This window comes from Stylophora pistillata, chromosome 8 (genome assembly GCF_964205215.1).
Source record: "Stylophora pistillata chromosome 8, jaStyPist1.2, whole genome shotgun sequence".
NCBI classification, from domain to species: domain Eukaryota; kingdom Metazoa; phylum Cnidaria; class Anthozoa; order Scleractinia; family Pocilloporidae; genus Stylophora; species Stylophora pistillata.
The window spans coordinates 24250067-24272566 of NC_142526.1; the positions used below are offsets into that span (position 1 = coordinate 24250067).

The 22500-nt window shown below is 38.6% G+C and overlaps 2 protein-coding genes across 2 annotated transcripts in view; one reads left to right on the plus strand and one right to left on the minus strand.

Moving 5' to 3' along the window:
• LOC111342493 (E3 UFM1-protein ligase 1 homolog) overlaps nt 1-3741 on the minus strand; it is a 14469-nt gene extending 10728 nt beyond the window's left edge. Inside the window, exons 1-7 of the mRNA XM_088730531.1 lie at nt 3486-3741; nt 3380-3408; nt 2638-2735; nt 1836-1950; nt 994-1124; nt 370-428; nt 1-37 (exon numbers count right to left, since the gene is read on the minus strand). The exon at nt 1-37 is cut by the window's left edge and continues 107 nt beyond it. Of these exons, the coding sequence (XP_088586657.1) occupies nt 1-37; nt 370-428; nt 994-1124; nt 1836-1950; nt 2638-2735; nt 3380-3408; nt 3486-3741 (725 nt within the window). The remainder of the gene's footprint in view (nt 38-369; nt 429-993; nt 1125-1835; nt 1951-2637; nt 2736-3379; nt 3409-3485) is intronic.
• A 48-nt stretch (nt 3742-3789) lies between these two features.
• LOC111342494 (uncharacterized) lies at nt 3790-10087 on the plus strand. Its single transcript, XM_022949584.2, has 4 exons — nt 3790-4743; nt 5855-6092; nt 6939-7129; nt 7431-10087. The coding sequence occupies exons 1-4, from the start codon at nt 3804-3806 to the stop codon at nt 7604-7606; spliced, it is 1545 nt and encodes a 514-aa protein (XP_022805319.2). The 5' UTR covers nt 3790-3803; the 3' UTR covers nt 7607-10087.
• Nucleotides 10088-22500: the final 12413 nt, after the last annotated feature.

Here is a 22500-nt window from a genome sequence, read left to right on the forward strand (position 1 = left end):
GATATGCGGCCTTTAGAACATAACTGGTCAATATCCGCTGTGAAGAAAAAAAAAACATTATTTCATGGGTTCCACACAAATATTGCCACATCCTAAAGATTCCAGGATACTGCAGCACTCAGAGTGTTTCACAGATAGACTGGAATGGGTGTGAAAAATATTTTAACCCAGTGTTGTGGCTGCCATATTGGATTGGTGAGATTGAGGAAAGCCTGAAGGGAAGAATACAGGAGAGGGGTTGCGTTGTGGCTAAATACACCAGCCCAATAGAATGCAGCAGCTTCAACGTTCAAGAATAATATATAGCACTTGCTTAGCACAAAATATGTTTGCTAAGTATGGTTACCACAAAGAAAATTTAACACTTACTATAAAGGAGCTTTTCCTGAAATCCATACTGAGCCATAAGACTTGATATGGGTGTGGGCCTGAACAAAAAAATGCTTTGTGAGATGCCTCTAGCTAACCTTTCCTGGTCTATTCTTTCATCACTCACCTTATAACAAGTTAATCATAATGATCAAAATTAAAACAAACAAACACAGAAAATGGATTGAGACCAAGTCATTAGGGTGATGAATGCACTCCCTTCAACTTTGGAGTTGAACAAACAAATGAGTTATTTTACAAGCTTTCCCATCATATTGATTTTAAAAAACAAACACCAGATTTCACCCAACAAAACCAGAGAACGAAAATTTTCCATCCCTGTTCAACTTATTCTATAAATTTTACAACAGCTTTCTTTGAACCTAATAATATTTTTTGTCAAATGAACTCAACAACAATAACAGGAACCTTTGAATTCCTGTGACGTGAAACTGGCACCATTTATTAGGAATACAATGCCATTGATTGTCTATTTAAAATAAATATTACTTGCTCTAAACATATTAAAACTTGCTTTTTACATTTGCTGACTATAGAAATTTTAGTTAATGAAACACAGAGTAAAAAAAAAAAACTGTGCTAATTTTTGGATAGCTGACATACTTTGTGACAGCACTAAAAACTCCTCTTATGCAGGCCATCTGTCGAGCTACAAATGCATCAGTAAACAGGACACCTCTCTCCAACTGATCAAGTTGCCCATGAATGATTGTCCCTAACCTATTCTCAACAATCTGGTTAAAAAAAAAAAAAAAATGATGTTAAAAAAAAAAAAAAAAAAAAGAATAATCTATACTTTTCTTAGCTAAAAGCGATCATACCACTTTTGACTAACAAGGGGAAATTATTGTGCATGTAATCATTTTGACCTTATGAAATTTGCAATCAGTAAAATTCTGTTTGCTACCCGTCAATATTTTTTTACAAAGCTTTAAAAAATTCCAAGAGTATAGTAACAAAATACAACAATTGTAATTTCTGTTTCAAACTTGAGAGTAGGTGTCACCACATCATACATACAAACAAAAAAATTAAGACCCTCATAGACCACTTTCATAAATGGCTGCCGGATTAATATTCTTTTGTTTAAATTTAACTTAGCCCTTCTGGCCTCGCTTGAGATAATGTATTCTTTTGAGTTTTGTACTGGAGAATGAAGTCAGTGAGGCTAATTTAAATTTAAACAAAAATATATTAATCCAGCAGCCATTTATGAAAGTGGTCTATACACTCCCTCAACATGTGCACATGACAGCTCGCACTCATAATTGTGTCACTATGAAAAACTGCCTCTAAAAAACACTTGTCTACTCTATGTAGAATACAGAATTTAGTTTCAAAAATCATCTTGTATTTTTGTGTAATATGGATCTCATTTTCATTATGTTAAACTCAAACTGGTAACGAGTCCCTGTGAAATAATCTGTGGCATGCATGTAGCTCACCTCAAGTAGGAAGTCAGTGGAGAGTGTGAATGTCTTGCTTAACTCTGAGATAACAACTTGTCCAGACTCTTGTAAAGTGTCATTGATCTCTTCTGCGACGTGGTCTAAGTAGTTGCTATAATCCCGGGAATTACATTGAAAAGAATATTATCAAGCTGCTAAGCTGGCTCCAATTGTAGCAAAGACTCTTCAGACACTTCACTATTAATGCAACATTTCTCTTGCAAAAATTACTAAAACATGGATACCTATCTCACCCACACTGCAATCACTGTTGCCTGACTGGTGACATGTAATTATCCCTGCACAAGGGTAGGGGGGTGGGGAGGGAGGGACATGTGGAAGAGATGATAGAGTGGAAAGTGATCTGAGGCTCAAAGACCTGTTTGAGAAAAGTGTTCCATAGTACAGGAAGTTCAATCAAATAAAGCAATAATCCTTGCAGATGAGCTGGAATTTAAGCAATTGCTTCATAGCGAACTCAGTAATAGAGCCTAACTAAGTATCTGGTAGGTCAAATCCCATCAAAGCCCCAATTTTTTTCAGTCTTTTTTTCTTCAATTGCTTAAATTGCAGTGCATATGCAAGGCTCATTGCTTTACTTGATTTTCATCCACAGGCCAAATGAAATTTATTTCATTAAAAATTAAGAAGTACAATGTTTAAGTTTTTAAAATCTCATACGCATGATCTAATTTAGGGATCTCTGTTACTGAAATATGTTAATTACAAAAAACAATCAGCTATTACATTGAGAATCACCCCTCTTTTATAAAATAGTAAATATTAGTTTGATTCTTACTTGTCAATAAGTTCTCCTTGGATGACAATCAAATTCTTGTCATGTTTGACAATTTCGCTGACCTTATTCTCAACATGAGTCAGATCTACTCCAATAATCTAGCAAGAATTTAAAAATTAGGTATTTAGCATCCTGTCTACTTCTGTACCCTTTGAGGAAACAGAACACAGGGCTGGTAATAATTTTTCAACTCCAAAGAAGAAAGGTTAGAGTTTTGCTCAGTGGACACATCCCACCAGTGAAGGCTTGGTACAGAAACTAACAACATGATTAACAAAATTAAATTAAATCTGATATTTTGTTCCTTCGTTTTTAATAGTGAAGTGAAACAAAGAAATATTACCGGGTAATTTTAAACCACTTAGTATAAAGCGTGATGTAATCCTCCAAGAAGAGGAAAAGCTGTTTGCAAGTTTTTGATCACTGATATAGTTCTTGCTGTCTAAGGATAATATTCGATAAAGGTTAAAAATTGTTCAGGGAAAAAATCTTTAAAAGTACACGAAACGGTATGGCGATTTAATTAAAACAAACATATGACATACACGTACATTTCAGGAAAAACATTTCGACTAGAAATTTAACAAAGTAAAAATGATTACTCCAAAGAAAACAAGCTGACCAAAAATACAGATTTTTAAGAAACTGGATTCAATAAAATACACGTCATCTTTTAGAGTCGACACACGTGGACATGAGATCGAGAAAAGTTACTTCAGTTGGAAAAATGAAGTCAACGTACCTGCTGTAAGTCTACCAGATTGACTCTCCCTAAAACGTAAAAGTGAAAACTGCACTTTGGATCGTTCCAAATCGATGATCAAAATCAAAGTGACACTGATACTCACCGCCGTGAACAAATAATTCGTCTTTTATCTCTCGTTCAATTTGCTGTGGAGTGAGATATTCCTTGCCATCTGTCGTGTAAATAACCTCAACCAGCCCCAAACCGATCAGTTTCTGAACTATTTCGATACAGTTTCTTTCTGAGAGTTTGTGAGCAGTGCTACTTAGCTGAGCGCGTTGAAAATCAGCAGCAAGACGCTTTATTTCTTCCCAGTCAGCCATAATAATTTTTCTTTTCGGCTGATTGCGAGCCAGCATTTACCCAGCAGAGTCTCTAATAACATATGCGCTTCAGATTTTAGCGCACCACTATTTTGAAGATGGCGAACCTTTCCAAGGAAGAATACCTCAAGCGTTATTTGTCAAATTCCGAAGGTGAAAAAAAGAAAAAGAGGAAGAAATTACCCAAAAGTTCCTCAAAATATCAAAAATCTATCATTGTGGATGACGATATCAATATCAGAGATATCAAAGTTAACGATTCCGCACAAGACGTGAACGAACTGGAAGGCGATGTTGATGAAGCTCCAGCAGTTTTTGAAGAGGATGGTATCACCAAAGTGTCAATTGAATCATTTAAAAAAAGAGAGGAAGACCAGAGGAAGATGTGGGCACCAATCAGTCAGGAGACTCAGTCACACGGAGAGGCCGAGGAAAGGTTAAATTTTGAGAGTGAGAACTCAACACCACGAATGGTAGAAAGAAAGAGACTCAATACTCCTGATTTGTCTCCTCGACGTGGTGCAGTTGTATACAGCTCAGATCAATCGCTACCCAGGAAAAATTCCTCGCGTAAAGTAGAAAGAGATTCAAGTTTGATCCATAATGGGAGACACGATGCCTCTCCCGCAGATCAGAGTCCTCCAAGAGCGAGGCGAAGAAGGCATGATTCTGGTGATTCTTTACCAGAGCAACCACATGATCACAATCCTGACTCACTACGGTTACAAGAAAGTCCCAACAAGTCTCCTGTGAGGAGACATAGGAATGATTCCCCTGATCTTTCACCTCCCCGTTCGGGATTGAATACAGACCTGGATCAATCACCTCCGAGGAAAAGAGTGAATAGTGACTCTGATCAGTCACCTGTTAGAAAACATACAAACAGTGATTCTGATCAGTCACCCCCTAGAAAACATGGTAATGGTGATTCAGACCAGTCACCACCAAGAAAACATAAAAGGTTTGAAGGAAGAGATCCCAGAACAGAAAGTGGGAAACAGAGGAGAGGTGACAAACATAAAGAAAGAATGGCCAGTGGTTAGTGCAAATGTGGAGTTTATTTCTTTTCTTTGATTATTTTTTTCTTTTTTGGTTTTTTCCTTACTATCTGCTACACGATTCATGTGATGTTAGTTTGGAGAGTTAGATAATAGATCAACTAATAATCCCCTAATTGATATTCTTCTTTATTCTCATCACTTGTCTGCTTGATGTTGTATTAATAGTGTGAGGAGAAATTTTATCTTGATCACTCATGGGAGTTAAAGGGTTAAGTTGCAAAGTCACACAGGTGTATTGTAATGTAAATTAGTTGCAGGTTTAGAGAAAGCAAAATAAATAAATGCAAAAGTTCTTTAGCAAAAAATTTACACTATTCAATTAAGTACCTGACAAAGTTGCTTGGGTCCCAGTAATTTGGGTTGATTTTCTGCCGGAGTCAAATCAACAAACCCCTGGGAATCAAAGCCGTCCACTTGATTGCCATCTGTTATTTCACGATTACCTTTGTTTTCGACGACGACATCAAATGATGAATCAGTGTTGGTATTTGATGAACGATGGTTCTGTGGGTTGTTGTCAACAGTCTACGCTTCTTCTTTCAATTTCTTCTTTTGCTTTTTAAACATTTCCGCCCAAAATATCACAACAGAATGTCCCGCAGGTAACACAACTTAGCGAAGAATCAAATCGACTAGGTCAAGCGGTCAGCAGTTTTAAGTTATTAAACCGGAAATGCCATGAGTCACCAACTCCGGAAGTTGTAGGTCTCTGAATAAAAATTGTCTTTGCTATCCTAGTCCTCTTTATTTTAGTATACTTGATAAATGGGCTTCTTTGTCTTCTTTTGAGAAATGAAGTTGACAAAGCTCTGGAAAAATTTTCTGATCAGTAATTACCCTGCTGTAAAGTCACGTTTTTAAACTCTGCCGCACTGGTCATCCCTTGGTCTCGGCTGAATGGGGAAGTTGGAAGTCAAATGAGTTTTTTGCTACTTTCATCACTCCTAATATTTTTCTTGAAATTTCTGAGGGAACATTTGCTGGTATTTGACCTGAAAGTTTGTCTCTTATGTTAGAGGTTCTCAGAACTGTTTGTGATTTGTCTCTGTAATTCTTATAAAATGTTTAAACTTTTTCTTTTTTTGAAGGACAGAAAGCTGGTCTTCTTAGAGGAAGTGATTTGAAGCAAGAAAATGAAAGGAAACAGCAGAGAGAGGCTGAAATGTTTGCTACAATGGATCCAAGTATATCAGGAAAAGGTTCAGAAACAGTGTACCGTGACAAAATGGGAAGGAAAAAAGACATCAAGTTGGAGAGGATCAAAAGAAGGGAGGAGGAAAGAAGGGAGATAGAAGAGAATGAGAAATTTATGGAGTGGGGAAGAGGGTGAGTGTTTTACCTCATGGAATATCTGTGTTGATGCCAACCTCAACATTAACCTTAGTAATAAACCCTCTCCCAAGGAGAATATGGAGGCATTGCTGGTTAATTTCTTGCAAAGAATGAGATTCAAACTTTTCCCAGAGCAACAGGAATTGGCACTGCAAAAATCAATTTTGGATGCAAGAATTTGACCATCAAAGCACTATCATTTCAATTTACTGAATGTTCTGTACCATGCAGTCATTTTGAATCTTGCTCAGCAAGGCAGCATGTTACCTGTGACGTAACAGACTCTTCTATCACTTGTTTCTGTCTGCTAATTGACTGTTTCAATAATTATAAGGTAGACAAAAGGCACTGTTATCTGGAATAAAGAGTTTCCTAAATAACCAAAGCAGTAGCTGCTGGTAAACTATGTGATGTAGTTCTGATCATTTGGGAGGAACTTTACATTGTCATACATATGCTTCATCCAAAGTTTTGAAGACAGTTTTCAGGGATTATAAACTGTAGTTAATAGTGAATTTCATACACACTGTTTAGTGTTTAAGATAACAATATATCTTCTACTGGTTTCTTTATTAGACATGTACATGTCATCTTTGACTTTAAAGTGCTATCATGACAAGGAAATTTTCTTTCTCTCTCTCTCTCTTGATTGAGTGGTGCCTTTCGGCCAAAAATAATGTCAAAATCAAAAGGGGGGGGGGGGGGAGAGGGAGACAGAGACAGAGACAGAGCACTGTTACCTGCAGGCAATTGTTACCCTAATCTGCTTTTTTTTTTTTTTTGTTAAGTAGTAATTTTTTTGTCTAACTAGAATTTCTGTTTTTTTGTTTTTGTCAACAGGGTAGCTCAAACTAGAGAAAATGAGGAAAAAGTTACTGATTATCTACATGAGGTGGACAAACCACTGGCTCGGTACCGTAATGATGTTGACCTAGATAGAATGTTGAAAGATCAGGAAAGAGATGATGATCCAATGTTGGCTTACATGAAGCAGAAAAAGGCTAAACAGAATGTAAGGGAAGGAAAGAAAGGTGTGTGTTGTTTGGTTATCTAAATGGAATTGGTTCACAAGGGAGCTTTAAAGGGATTCTCAAGTTGATTTCAGGAGTGATTTTGAATTGTTGTTTTCTACCTCACTGGTTTATGTATGATGGAGAAGTATGTTCCATAAACCACTAATTTTTATCTCCATGATGAAAAATTATAGATGAAATTTGAACTGTGATTGCATAATGAAGTTAATTATTATATCTGACCAAAATTCTTCAATTGAATTATCAAAAGTCTGCCATGCTTTTACATATATTTTTCCTCCTATTTTCCTTTTAACAGAAAAACCTGTGTACAAGGGCCCAGACCCTCCCCCAAACAGATTCAACATCAGACCAGGATACCGTTGGGATGGTGTGAATCGCTCAAATGGCTTTGAGAACAAGCGATTTGCCATGTTAGCCAACAAAGCTGCTGCGCAGACAGATGCATATAAATGGAGCACCGAAGACATGTGATTGGGACAGTAGATCAGTTGAAACAGGGGCTATTTTTAAGTACAGAATGTACTTTTGGTATGACCAATGTTCAGCTGTCATGTACATGTTTGATGTATATGAAGATAGAATTTTAGTGTAACAGAAACCCAGAAAAGCATTAATTTATTTTTTCACCTCTCCTGTACCACTCTTGCAGAACTCTTAGTAGGACAAAGTTCATTGCCCTTCACAGACACCTTGAAGATCAATTCTACTTTACTATGCTATGTAACCTTGTGAGCTTTCTGCCAACTCATCAATCACTAAAATGTGTCACAAATGAACCAAACCATCTCTTGCTAAAATTGTTTCATGAGGAACAATTTTTTAACTCTGTAAAATAACACAAGTATAAAATGTATTTCTTTGGAGATGTTAGAGAGGTATAAAGGAGCATACATGGAAATTAAGAAAGATCAGATTGTTAAAAATTGCAACAGAAGGAAAGTAAAAGGTCAACACTGGAGTGATGCAACACATCCAGCTCCAGCTTATCCCGGTTTCTGTACAACACAGTGACAAGGAATGCTAATCCAACTGAATGGGAATCAAGTCTATTGCAGGTTAACCCCCCTCCCCCCTGCCTGTAGTAGATCATGACTACAATCATGGCAACAATACCATTTAGTGCATTTTAATTAACTAACTTACAGTTCATGACACATATAAGATTACAATATACAAATCATATTCTTAAGCTAGTCATAAAATTAACACAATCTATAAATCAGCATTAAAAGCACTTTACCACCTCCCGGTTAGCTCAATTGGTTAGAGCGCCGGATTGTGTTGTGCAGGAGGTCAAGGGTTCGAGCCCTGGCTGGACCAATACTCATGGTCTTAAAATAAGTGAGGAGAATTTGCCACCTTTCTATAATCAAGAAATGGATAGACATTCTAGTCTTCTCGGATAAGGACAAATAAACCGTAGGCCCCATCTCCTGCAGGGTTAGGGGTAGAAGACATTAATTTCCCATGCACGAGATTACTGTGTGGTGGATATCCTCCCCTGGGTGGGATGGGTGGGTGTTCGCCCTGAAAATCCCCTATGGGGAGGGGTCAATTAACCTATGTATGAATGTATCACAGTTCCAACATCAATCTGAAGAAAAAAAGGGTATTATTAAGCCAGTTTAGATGAAGTACAACCCTGTATTAAAATGGTTGTGCTATAAAAAAAAAGGTGACCACTAAGAATGGGAGCTTTTGCATTAATTCAGCAAGACATATCTATATTTTCGTGACTCCTGGAATTGCTTCTCACACATAGGTATACTAGCATAAAGTTTTTGCCCATAACAAAGGTACTTCTTAAACTCCCTTTTATTTTACCGGTAACTGAGTTATGTGAGAAGAAACGGAACTTCTTTGAAGTGTGTTCTACCCATCCAACATTTCTGGGTCTACTTTTAGGTCAGGAAGAAGTGTGTGGGCTCAAATATATTCTTGGCCTTGAGTTTCCCAGAAATGTGTGTTGATGAATTCAAAGCTTAGACATGCCTCCCCCAGAAACCCCTGGGCATTTGAACTTTAGAAAAATGGTTCAAATTCCTGTCCCCCTACGGGCAAAATTGTGTTCAAATGCCCTACATAAGTGCTGGATTTGAAGGTCAGGTTTTTTTTTTAAAAAGCAAAATCAGCAAAAACTTAGACTTTCTACTAATTGACCATCTTTAAAACCTAGACATAGTAAACATTTTCTTCTGAGGCATTTGCCTGCATAAGTAGACTTCATATTAAAAGATGAAACACCTGTATTCCATTGGAAGACTTGACACTACCACTTCAAATTTCCTACCCCAAGCTACACTTAAATTAACCAACTTACAGTTCATGAGACTAAGTAATTATTTTGTAGCAAAGCTAATTACGCCATTATCAATTTACCTAGGGTTAGTTCGTTTGCTTAAGCGCTGAAGTGTCCTGACAATTTGTTTTCCTGCAAATGAATAAAATTATGCCAAAGTTACTTTCATATAATGTTAAACTAAATGCTCGTTCAATTGAGCAGAAAAAGGACACCTGCCGTGATGTCAAGGATAATCAGTTAATGGTAATTTGTATACCTTTTTCATATAGGAATGCTAGTAGTACCAGTACAGATAGCATTATCCAGTTTCCATCAGAAATAGTGCTACCTGCTGATGTCCCTGTGGGAAAACAATAGCGATTCCCCAATATAACAATTGAGAGAAAAATGAAAACAATTGGAATGTCTTTGGTTGAAAGAAGGAAGTATAAGTGACACAGGAACACATGTTAAAAGAATCTATCTTAATTTTCCAATTTTACATTCTGATGTGCTCCCACTTTAATAGTTACAGAGGCGAATAGACCTTTACTAGGTTCAAAAGTGCCAAGCATCCTGCATATTGCCAGAATCAGCAAAATCTAAAGCAATGTGTTTGTAAATAGAGTATTTTCTAAGAAAGATATGGTAAATTTCGACCGATTGATGGATTTTTTCACTTATTTGTTGGAATGTTGTTTCAGCATGACTTTTGCTGGGTGAAAATTTCTACCTGTTGTATTTTTAAGGATATTTTCACTAAGAAAACAATGACAACTGCATGGTGTTCTCTCACCTTTATTCCTCATGCATCATGGGTAGGATGACGTATGAATATATTACACTTCTTTCCCCCACAAAGAAAAATGGCATTTCTCTTTTAACATCACAATAACAAGCAAGAAATGAAATACCTAGATGCTTAAGGTTAATTCTATCAACAGGGCTTTTAATTCTTTTGGATCTCCTTAAAATACATGGAGAGGCAGAAACCTCATGACCCAAACTAATAGGTGCCATTGGCACAACTGGACTAGAGTTATCTGGTATCTGTGACAATTCTGAGGTTTCGTCAGGATTTTCCTTATTTCTTGTTCAGGCTGTTCACACGACTCAGGAACCATAACTTCAGCTTCCTCAATCATAGGTGCATTGTCACAAGCCCTAATCATGCGATCAGTGTAGACACCGATCCCGATATCCTATTTTAACAATATACATTGTGGGACCACAAACTTTAACAACTGTCCCTGGAGCCCATCTATCAACCTGAGATTTTGGTCTGGTGTTTCGTACACACACTCCATCATATACTTGGAAAAATCTCTCTGTATCAACTGTAGGATCCTTATAAACTGTCTGCTTAGTTTGCTTGTGTTGAACAGCTTGTTGTAGATCAGGTTTAGCTAAGCTTAGCCTTGTTCTTAATGTATGTTTTACCATAAGTTCTGCTGGGGTCTCACCAGTGGTGCTGTGAGGGGTTGTGCGATACCTAAACAAAAAGTTTGCCAATCTATGCTTCATGGACCTTCCCTTGGTTCACTCGAATACTTGCTTTATCAAGGCTTCTTTCGACACTCTCACAGACCTCTCAGCCGCCCCATTGGATGGTGGATGATAGGGAGGGACCAAAGTGTGCTTTATTCCATTCTTACGCATAAACTCAGAAAACTCGTGGGACACGAATTGAGGACCATTGTCAGAGACTAGCTCTTCTGGTAAACCATGAACTGCAAAAATCAACCATGACTCATCAATTGTTTTATCCAGCTGTGGTTGAGGTCATATGTTTGACCTCTATCCACTTGGAGTGGCTATCAACAACTACAAGAAAGTAATCAGCTTCCTTTTGACAGAAATCGACATGAATTCTCTGGAATGGTTTACTTGGCCATTTCCATGGAATCAGTAAAGGTGCACATGGTGGAGGGCTCCTAGTGCTCTGACACACTGTACAAGACCTCACTACATCCTCTATTTCCTCGTCCACTTTGGGCCACCACACACATGAGCGTGCAATTGCCTTCATCCCGCAAATACCAGGGTGCTCCCAGTGCAACTCCTTCAACATCTTGGCTCTTAGAGAAGGTGGGATGATTACTCTTGAAACCCAAAGAAGGCAACTTTGTTCACAGGACAACTCTAGCCTACGACTGTGATAAGGTTTAAGCGTTTCATCCTCACATCTGTTCAGCCATAGTTAATCGGTCCAGCCATCCAGACATAACAAAATGAAGGACCTTGCTCATTGCAGGATCATGTTGGGTTTCTCTGGCAATGTCTTTTGCTAAAATGGGAAAATCATCATCAACAGCACTTACACGATAAATTGAAGCATCACTAGCTAGATCAGAGCCTTTGTGTGGCAGTCATGACAGTGCATCAGAGTTAGCATGATCTTCAGATCATTTGATTACAATCTCGTAGTCATATGCTAACAGAACTACGGCCCACCGCTGCATCCGGGCTGCAGCTAATGTGGGAATGGCCGACTTTGGTCCAAGAATTGACAGCAGAGGTTTGTGATCAGTGACCAAAGTAAACTTCTGACCAAACAAGAATTGATGAAACTTCTTTACCCCATAGATGATAGACAATGTCTAACGCTCAATCTGGGCGTAATTCTTTTCAATAGAACTTAAAAAAAGTTCTTGAGGCATAAGCTATGGGCCTTTCCCTGCCGTCATCCATCACATGACTAATGACAGCTCCAAGCCCAAAACTGGAGGCATCACAGGCCAGCCTAAGCTCTCTAGTGACGTCATAGTGAACTAGCAGATAGTCACTTGTAAGGCCTTCTTTACAGGCATCATAGGCCTTTTGGCACTCGGCAATCCAAACCCATGCCTTTCCCTTCTTCAAAAGTTCATGAAGGGGTGCTAGAGTACTCGCTAGGTTTGGAAGAAAGGAATGGTAATTTGGGATCATCCCCAGGAAGGACCTCAACTCACTGACATCACGTGGTACTGGTGCTTTTCTAACTGCTTCAAGTTTTTCCTTGACCGGCTGCAGTCCAGCACTTATTCGTAGACCAAGATAAACTACATCTGTTTTCAGAATTTCACACTTGAACAGCATCAAGTGTACATTATATTTCTGCAGCCGTTCTAACACCCCTGAAAGGATTCTCAGATTTTCCTGAGAGTCCGAACCACCGGAATATCATCTTGCTTGCAGACACACTTTTTTCCCACGCACGAGATCACTGTGTGATGGATGTTCTCCCCTGGGGTGGGATGGGTGGGTTGCAGTCCGTAATGCTCGCCGCAATGCTTTGTTGAGAGTGAGGACTTAAACTGGTAAATAAATAAACGCTCGTAATTCAATTGGTACAGGTAAAGACATAAAAGTGGGGGGAGGATTAATCCACCAAATCTCTTTTGCGAGTGGGGTGACCCATTGTTTTTATTGTTTTTTCTATGGACCGATTCATGGGGAAAATTCGAGTAAACATTAAATATAAAAAAAAAATGCTCGACAACTTTTTTTTCTCCTCAAAAGCGCGCGAGCCGCTTCCAAATTGATTCGTGTCATATTCTTTGCTTTGGTGTGTGGTGAAGGGTTTTGTGTCTATTTACGTCACTTTCGGATAAGTTAGGAAATACAACTACAAACCCAATTTATGTTATAATATAAGCCAGTGTGTATGGTGGCCTTTTCTGTGATCTCATGAGTTACACAAAATGACATTTTTCTCACAAAATTCCCGACGCACGTATGCTGGAGGTATATTTTGCTTCATTTCGAAGCGTTCGCTTTTTCGACAGGGACTTTTCAACTAAGCAAAATATACTAAAGCTTCTAGCAATCTGATTGGTCAAGCGGTTCCTTTTATGACGCTATTTTAACGGCTCCACGCGGTTTATATGAAATGTTAAAATAAAATGTTAATAAATGTTACTAAAATGTTATGATTTTAGAAATTTCTCTGTTGTTCAGCTCAGAAATTATACTAAAAAAAATTATTCGCCTCAGGTTCGGTGAATATTTGACAATTATTCCACGAGCGCGCGTTGGATATGAGATGATAGATAGCCAAGGAGGCGCGTAGCGCTGAGTTGGCTATAATCATCTCATATCCAACAAGCGCGAGTGGAATAATTGTTTTATTAAAAAAAGGCCCACAAGACAAATCCTCTCGACTTTATTTTGTAAGAAGAAACCTGATGTTACAATGTACAGATATTAGTATATTGGCTCATATACCATAATGGCTAAGCCAATAAAAGTCTTGAATTGCATTATCCAATGATCCAGTTTTTAGTAATGTCGATTATTATATGGTATATCGCTGTGTCTCACAAGGACTGGGAACTACCGTATTCACGAATTTGATTGGCAGAACTCAATATTGAAAGCGGTCTAGATTTTCCCATCTAGACCGGCATCTAGACCGCTCTCGAAAAAAAAAGGTACAAAGAATATAAAAAATTGCCACATAAGACACAGCCATATAATAAACATCTTATTAACCGAGCTAGGTCGGTCTGTATGGGAGAATTTTGACCTCGGTCAAGATTCTCCCATACAGCCCTCCCGCTCGGTTAATAAGAACTAAATAATCCCCTCGACTTCGTCTCGGGGATTATTCGACGATATTCACCTCGCCTTCGGCGAATAATTGTTAAATAGAGGGAGTCAGTGAATGGTCATCATTGACACAAAGAAGACTGAAGAAAGATAACTGAGATCGCATTAAACATTTCACCAGGAATCATGATAAAGATATTTTTATTTCGCACACGATTTTAGGCGTTAGGGAGCAAAAAGTTTGGATCACCAAGAAGGAAGTAAAACTGAATAAATCAGCATTGATTCACTCAAAAAGCGAACGAAAAACGACATCTCTCATTCCGAACAATATCTATACTTGAGAGATGTTTCAGTGTAAGTTGATTCGTGGTTGGGAGCATTTTCCTCGAAAAGTAAGAGTACCCGCCCCGCCACACGGACCGTGATAGATCGAACTCTCAGTGATCGGCAGCCATTTAAGTTCTTTTGATCATCAAGATAAATAAGCGTGGAAAAGTGAGTCTATGAAAACAACGATGCGGACTACTTTCAAACTATCACTGAAACCGCGTGACACATCTTGATCTCAGAGTCAGACATGCTGTAGCCCGCGTTTTTTTACCGTAGCACGTCAACTAGTTTTTCTTATGTGAAATTTCTCAATTTACGTCAGGTCTTCATACTTATTAGGAAGAGAAGCCCCTAAAGATACAAATGAATAAAGGCTGATAGTTTCGAAAGAAACTGTTTGGGGCTGCGTCGGTGGGAGTAACGAAATAATTTGGATATATCAACAAAGTTGAAATGGTAAATTGGCCACCGTAATGATTACAAAAGCTGACGTTTCGAGCGTCAGCCCTTTCGCTCCGACGAAGGGCTAACGCTCGAAACGTCAGCTTTTGTAATCATTACGGTGGCCAATTTACCATTTCAACTTTGTTGATATATCCAAATTATATCCCTAAAGATACACATGCTTACTTGTTAAGGTGAAAAGAAAAATGAATTACATATCCCTTGTGCGTGATCGCAATACTTAATAACATAGTAGCTATTTCTCTTCGACGAAGAGAAGTAGTTACAATAATTGTTTCTTTTAGAATGGCAATAAATTTTGGGAAAATGTAATTTGGTAATATCAACTAAGTTGAAATTGTAAATTGGCCACCGTAACGAGTAAAAAACCTGACGTTTCGAGCTTTAGCCCTTCGTCAGAGCGAATGGAGGAATTGTGGGTTGTGTGTGGGTTTATATGCATAAAGCGGAGCTATGCTACTGGTGGGAACATGGCGACGAGAAACACACGAATAAATTAGTGGAATGAAAAGCTTTCGTTGATACCTGTAGGATTAACATCAGTGCCGATTTGAAAGATAAACTTTTGTTCACGAGTTTTGCGGCTTTCCGTGCTGCCTACATGTAAGGAAAGACCGCAGATTGTCATATGTTCCTTATAATGATTAGGTGGACTTTTAAGTGTCTAGCGACTGGTTTTGATGCGTCCTTGTCATTCCTTTCTACGTCGCGAAGGTGTTCTCGGAATCGGTCACCTAGTCGTCTTCCTGTTTCGCCGAGGCATAGCTTTTTGCAATAAGTGCAAGTCATGCAATAGATTACGTTGGCGGAGGTGCACGTGAAGTGATCGGTGATCTTAATGGATCGCTTGGGTCCCGATATTTTCTCAGCATTGTGAATGAAGGGACAAGTTTTGAATCGTGCACGAGCGCATTTAAAAGTGCTGGGTTGGACATTAGTTTGGAATGAACTTCTGACCAAAATGTTGCCCATGTTTTTGTCGTTTTTAGTGCTAATGAGGCTACGCAACCTTAGACCTACTCAGCCAAACTTCAACTCTACAAATCTGCCATTTTACCGCATCTGACGTACTGTGACACTTTGTGACATTTCTGCAAAACGGCCGATAGACGTAAGCTTGAGCGTATTAAAGAACGAGCATACAATGAAATATATGAAGTTCATATATTTTGTACTGCGGTATTAGATACATATGATGCACGATCCTCGCAGTAGATAGCATCATATGTATCTAATACCGCAGTACAAAATATATGAACTTCATATATTTCATTGTATCTCATTTATCACTTTCACGGGTTTATTACGAATCAACTTAACAACGTGCTCCCAGTTGGCTTGTTAGCTCAATTGGTAGAGCGCTGCACTAGTATCGCAGAGGTCAGTGGTTCGAATCCCGTACAGGCCTGATTTTTTTTTTTTTCAGGTCTGATTTTCGCTATTGCTTAAATAGCGCTCTATCTACTGCGAGGATCGTGCATCATATGTAAAGAACGAGCACTGAGAGCAATTTTCAAATCTAAGGTGGACACATATAGTACTCCTCTAAACAGAACTTCTCTATCAACACTCTATGAATGGAGATTACAAAGCATAGCTACACTCATGTTTAAAGATAAAAACGGATTAATGCCGCTGTATGTTACAGAAATATTTCAGTCTACCCATAAAGGCTATGAGCTCAGAAACGCTGATTTTAATATCCCGCGGGTTGGAACGTCACGTCACGGCAAACACTCACCGCTTTGTTACTTCGGACCGTACTTAACATGGTGAGGAAGTTAAGCGTCAGTGATCGGGAGAAAACATCTTTTAACGATTTTAAACAAAGCATAAAGAAACGAAACCTGACCGAATTGTTAAAAGACACCTGCGTGGACTGTGGAATCTGCTCATAAAATTACATTTTATCATTCTGTACAATTTTTTAGCCATCTAAAAGTATTATTAGTATGTAAATAAGACTCAAGTTTTACATTTGAAATTTTACTTTGAATATGTAAATATATAACGAGTATATTTATCTTTAAACTTATTTAGGTTAAGTAACTAGTATATTTAGTATCCAAGTAGTGTCCCCAATTAGTTTTTACACTTGTAAAGCTAAATACATTGAAAGTTGAATAAAGTTTTTCTTCTTCTTCTTCTTCTTCTTCTTCTTCTTCTTCTTCTTCTTCTTCTTCTTCGCGTTTGAATGAAATAAGTGGAGGTTGCGAAAAGATAGTGTCAGTCTCTGTATCGTTTTGAAGTAATTTAATGGATTTAACTGAGTGGTTGTGAGGGTGAAACGCGAGACTGAATGGAATGCGGTCGGAATTTTCCTTCTGTGACGTTTGTAGTGCTGACTGTCGAACAATAAGTTGGGCGCGGTGGTAACCCGCTTGAACGACAGAAACAGGGTAACCACGTTTTTCGAAAAACTGGCACATTGACTCTGATTTCTAGGAAAAAACAGAGTCATCACTACATAAACGACGAAGTCTTAGAAACTGAGAAAAGGGAATGGAATTCTTAACATGAGATGGATGCGAAGATGAATACAACAAGTAACTGACTATGTGAGTCTGCAGGTTTGTATGATACACACTAGTGCATAAACCGTTGCCTTCAACTGAAACTTTGATATCTAAAAAGGATAAAGAATTGTCTTAAATTCCTAGGTATATTTTAGAGCCGCCAATTGACTGCGGTTATGAATTGAGTAAGCTCCTCACTGGTAGAGGAAGTAGCAAGATACAGTCGTCGATGTAGCGACCGTAGAGTTCAGGCTTGGGGCCAATGTATTGACTAAAAAATTGGTGTTCAACAAAACCTACAAAAAGAGGGTCCCATTTTGGTACCCATGGCTACGCCATAGGTTTGTTTGAAAAAGTTGTCCCCGAATGAAAGTAAGTGTGAGCACTGGTTCAGCTAAGCGAAGTAGGGTTTCAGATTTAGGTTCCTGAACAGTGCGTTGATCCAAAAAAATGTTTGAGGGCCAGAAAACCTTCACTATTAGGAGTGACAGTAAAGGGCCCAGTAATGTCCATGGTGAAAAGAAGTTTTTTCTGGCCAAGAAAATTAAAGTCGCGAAAATTTTGAAGAGCGTATTGGCTGGCTTTGATATATGATGGTAAAGTTTTGACGACGGGAGCCATAATTTTGTCTAAATAGCTGGAAATAAGTTAAGTTCGGTAGGGCAACTGAAAGCCGAGACAATGGGCCGACCTGGGTTGTTAGGTGTCAGAAAGTTGCCGCAAAGCTTCTTTTTGGTAGAGATCGGTCCGCCGACCAACTCTTGCGCCGCCCTTGTCGGCCGCTTTAATAACAATAGGTGGTTTTCAACCAAACTCCAAAGACACAGGTAACAACGGTGAAAGGAACATATGCTGGTGGACGATCAAAAAAAGCTAATGAGATATCTATTGTTTACGTCCACCAACATGGCGGCGAATCCCATACGCCATTGCTCACCCTTATACAATACCAAACATAAAAAAAAAACAATATGGCGGCTGGTGCATGTGGAGCGATTGTCAGAAGGATGAAATTATCAGAATTGCAGAAAGTGCAATAGAAACTATAACTCAACTTTCAAACGTAGTGGGAAGATCAAACCCTGCTCTTGTTCCAGCTCGAAGTAATAGGTGCTGTTCGCGTTGAGAAAATGCCGTCGATGAACTTCATCGCAGATTTCCAACTGCAGGTTCAAGATTTTCCAGAGGATCAAGGTCAAATTATCCGCCAACTCGGGGGAAGTTGTATATGGATATTTTCAGGAATACAAATTCGTCAACATTACCTTGTTTAACACTAATGCTCTTGTTGTTTCATCACGCTTACCAAAGCATGGAAATGTTTATAATTATATAATTTCACATCTGACTGATGTAAAGAAATTGATTGGAAAGTCAGCAAATAGAGTAAAATTGGCACTTCTGTTATTCAGAAAATAAGTATCAGTGCTGTCTCATTATGCAGATGATTTCTTTTTTTGATGACTGTTTTATCAGCATTTAACTGTTTCGACAAACTGTTTTACAGACAAGGCCTCTCTTTTGGTGTTACTGGAAAAAAATCTCACAAAATTCCCACATATTGTCACATGGGGTTCACTGAGATCCAATCAACATTTGACTTTTGAAACAAGTAATGGTTTGCATTTTCAACTTCCATTTGAACAGTGGATCTATTGAAAGGAGTGATTAAAGGAATTTTTCCAGAATAAGTTTACCTATAGCATAGATGCTTGACCTATTTTGACTGTTATAATTGTGGATGCACTTGACCTAGAGAAAACAGTGTAGGATTGCGTTTACTACTTGGCTGTTGTAAGAAGTTAATAAGGGATACATGCATTGAGTTTTTACAGAAAATGTCCATACCTCCTTCACCATCAGTCAAAACTTCTACCCTGCTACCACCCACCTTCCAGGACATTATTCATAATAAATTACAAAATCCCCACCCTGGCTGGGTATGGATATTTTCTAGTATCATTGATGGTTCTTGTTTATAGTTCCTGTTTGTATAGTAAAGTAGTTTTAATCCAAGAAAAATAAAATTTAAACTTAGAATAAAATTGACTCACAACACACACTGTCTGCCTCCATGGAAACTGGAACAGAAATCTTATATTAAAATGCTGTCCCTTGCTTACTTTAAGTGATTCCATAAATGGAACACACTTCTAATTCCTACATCCAGATATCTTCCATCTGCTCATTATGCTGTCAATGTTGCTTGATTTACATGGTCTAAAGTTCTACCTCAAGAAAGAATGAATTAACTCTACACATTGCTTGAAAATATTAACTCCACAGTTCTCATCATTTTGCAGTGGACTTGGCATTTGGGTTAACTGTTGTTCAGTTAACTCAATTGTTGGAGGGATAACATTAACCTGGTAATCGTCTTCTTTAACTAACAGTGCACCCTCTAGATCCAACTCAAAGTTTTAAATTTCTTTTGATGAAAGTGCAATGTGCCCAGAATGCATGTTCTCTAACATTCCCTTTTCCCACATCTGTAAGGGTGATTGGTTGTTTTCAGTTGAAACGGGGTGATTGTTCATTTGCTGAATAAACTCATTCAAAGATCTCTTGCTCCTGGGAACATAGACATGGCGAAGGCTGAATAAATGAACATCATCCAATATGTCAAGAATGCTTTCATCTTCCATTGCCTCAAAAATGCGTGCATAAAAGGCGAGCACTCCAGGGTAAACATCTCGATGAGCTCTTTCAACTCTGGAGTTGTGCACTGAGGATCCAGTGATTATGCTTCCTCTGCCTTCTCCACGGTGTTCAATCATGTATTGGCCAACATAAAAGTTTTCCATTCCATAGTCACAGCGAACACGTGAACGTAGTCCCCACTGTTCCACCCCATTTTGGAACAAAGAGAGCACTGTATCAGCCTTGTTGTTGTTGCTGCATGAAACATAAACTAACAATCTGGTCTTGCCATCAATGCAAACATGAGTGATCAGTTTGTATCGTATAAGTTTGTGCCCAGAATCTATGTGCCAAAGGCTGTTAGGTGTTGGAACAAAATATTTTCTGCGATGAATTGTCATTCTACATCGCAAAGCAGTGCCAACGGGATCAACGCGGCGTAAGCACTCACTAACTCTTCATCTTTGAATTCGTAAACCACGGCTTCTCGATGCACCAATGAACCTCCTCCTTCCCATATTAGGGGTGAAGGGGCCTTCACGTGAGTTACCTCTTACACTTGCATAAATCTGATCTATTTCATAATCTGTTATGTCTGAATAACATTCAAATTCATCACTACGCCCGAATTCCCTGCGCCTTCGCTGGATGGTAGAAACACTCACCTGCAGCATATTTGCTATTTTTTTCCAAGAGAAAAAAAGTGAGCGCAAGTGTTCGAGCTGAACCCTAGAGATGTCAAAACGTCTCCGTCCAGGTCCAAACTGCGCTGTTGTAACAGATGTCGAATAAGCAGTGCCCTGATCAGAATTTTCAGCCTGCTGTATACTCTCTATCTTGGCTGGCAACATGTTAATCATTTGAGCCACGAACTCGTTTAACTTCTGAAGGGATGCTTGTAAAGTACTTGCCGGTAAACCTGTTGGGTTGGGGTCACCTCTTTCCAAATCAACAATTCACAAAGACAAAGTCCCTCTGGCATCTAGCAGATGATGTCTTCCTTCAACTAAAGCATCGGTTGTTAAATTTCCATTTCCAGGAGTCAGGAAAAGCCGAAACACTGCCTTCAAATTTTTCAGAAAATTACGAAAACCTCGCTCATTTCTCTCTCGAAAAACTACGTTCCTGGCCGCCATCTTGGAATTATTCTCAAGGGTTATGGGATTCAACTCAGCCCGCAATGAGATATGGAATTTGCTGAGAAATTCGTGCATGAAGGAAAAAATAATTGAAGAAAGGAATGAAAAAAAATGAGACAGGTAAAATTAATTCCAGACTTAAAAGAAGTAAAAAATAAGATGTCAAATAGGTAAAAATAATTCGAAGAGTGGATATAATTATTTATAAGACACCACAAAAATAACGGAACAAAAAGTTTTATTAATTCTGTATTAGTCAAAATAATTAATATAATTTTGACTAGAACGGGCCCCCATATGAACGGGCCCCTATACAATTTGCTGTAACTGAAACTTTGCCAATCTCGTGAAGTTATTTCGTCGCACGGGCCACGCAGGTATGTCGAGCAACTGGCGCTTATGCTACGTACCTTTCTTTGCGCGACAAAATCTAACCTTAGCTATGTCAGCTGTAAAGTCTTTCACAATATGGCTACGGTTGCAGAGAACTTTGAGTTCGTGGACGTCCTCCAGCAAGCACTTACAGAAAGCTCCGCTGTGTTTCCGCTTAGCTAATTGAAATCTGAACAAAAATAATTATGGAGAACATCGTGGGAAGGAGAGATATTTTCGAACAGTTACCGAAGAGGTTTGGAAAGAGTTTAATCTTTCAACTGCTGCCTAGAGTGTTAAAATTCGTGAGCTCGAAAGGCCACGGATTCTCTTGTAGTCCCCCTTTCGTTGTCATTTCACCTTTTGTCGATTGTTGAAGACCAAGTTAAATACCTTTGATCATTGGGAATAGATGCTGCTTTCGTTGGGGAGAACAAAACCAAAGACAAGGAAATATTGGATGGAAAGGGCGGGTTTGCTCTATTGTAAATGTCAGGTTGGTATAGGGTTATCTACCCACATCTAATAAACAAAAGTTTCCACGCTAAGCTTTTCTTTTATTTCAGGCGAATATTAGATTTGATTTTGGCACTTACAGAACGCCGCATAAGCGCCAGTTGCTCGACATACCTGCGTGGCCCGTGCGACAAAATAGCTTCACGGGATTGGAAAAGTTTCAGTTACAGCAAATTAGACAAAAATATAGAGAGATTTAAGCTTACATCTCATCTAACGTTTAAAGCGACATATCAATGTCTGCAACCATTCTGTTTTATACGAACCTCGCAAACTTTTAAACACGTTCTCTTGTGATACCTGCGAAAGTATTCAGTATAATTACCGGTAAGATTTTCGCGGAAAATCTGATCGATTTCTCTTACATTGTGTGCTGAGACTGAAACTTTTCACCCAGGGCAAAGCTTCGTCGCACGGCCCAAACAAACATAGCGAGCAACAGAGCTTCTTGTTATATGTCCGTATTAAAACACACGAAAGAACTCCAAAGCACACTTCACTCTGATTGGGCAGAAAAACACAAAGATTTTCTGGCACCAATCAGATGCTAGAACGACTGCGACCGTTTGGGAC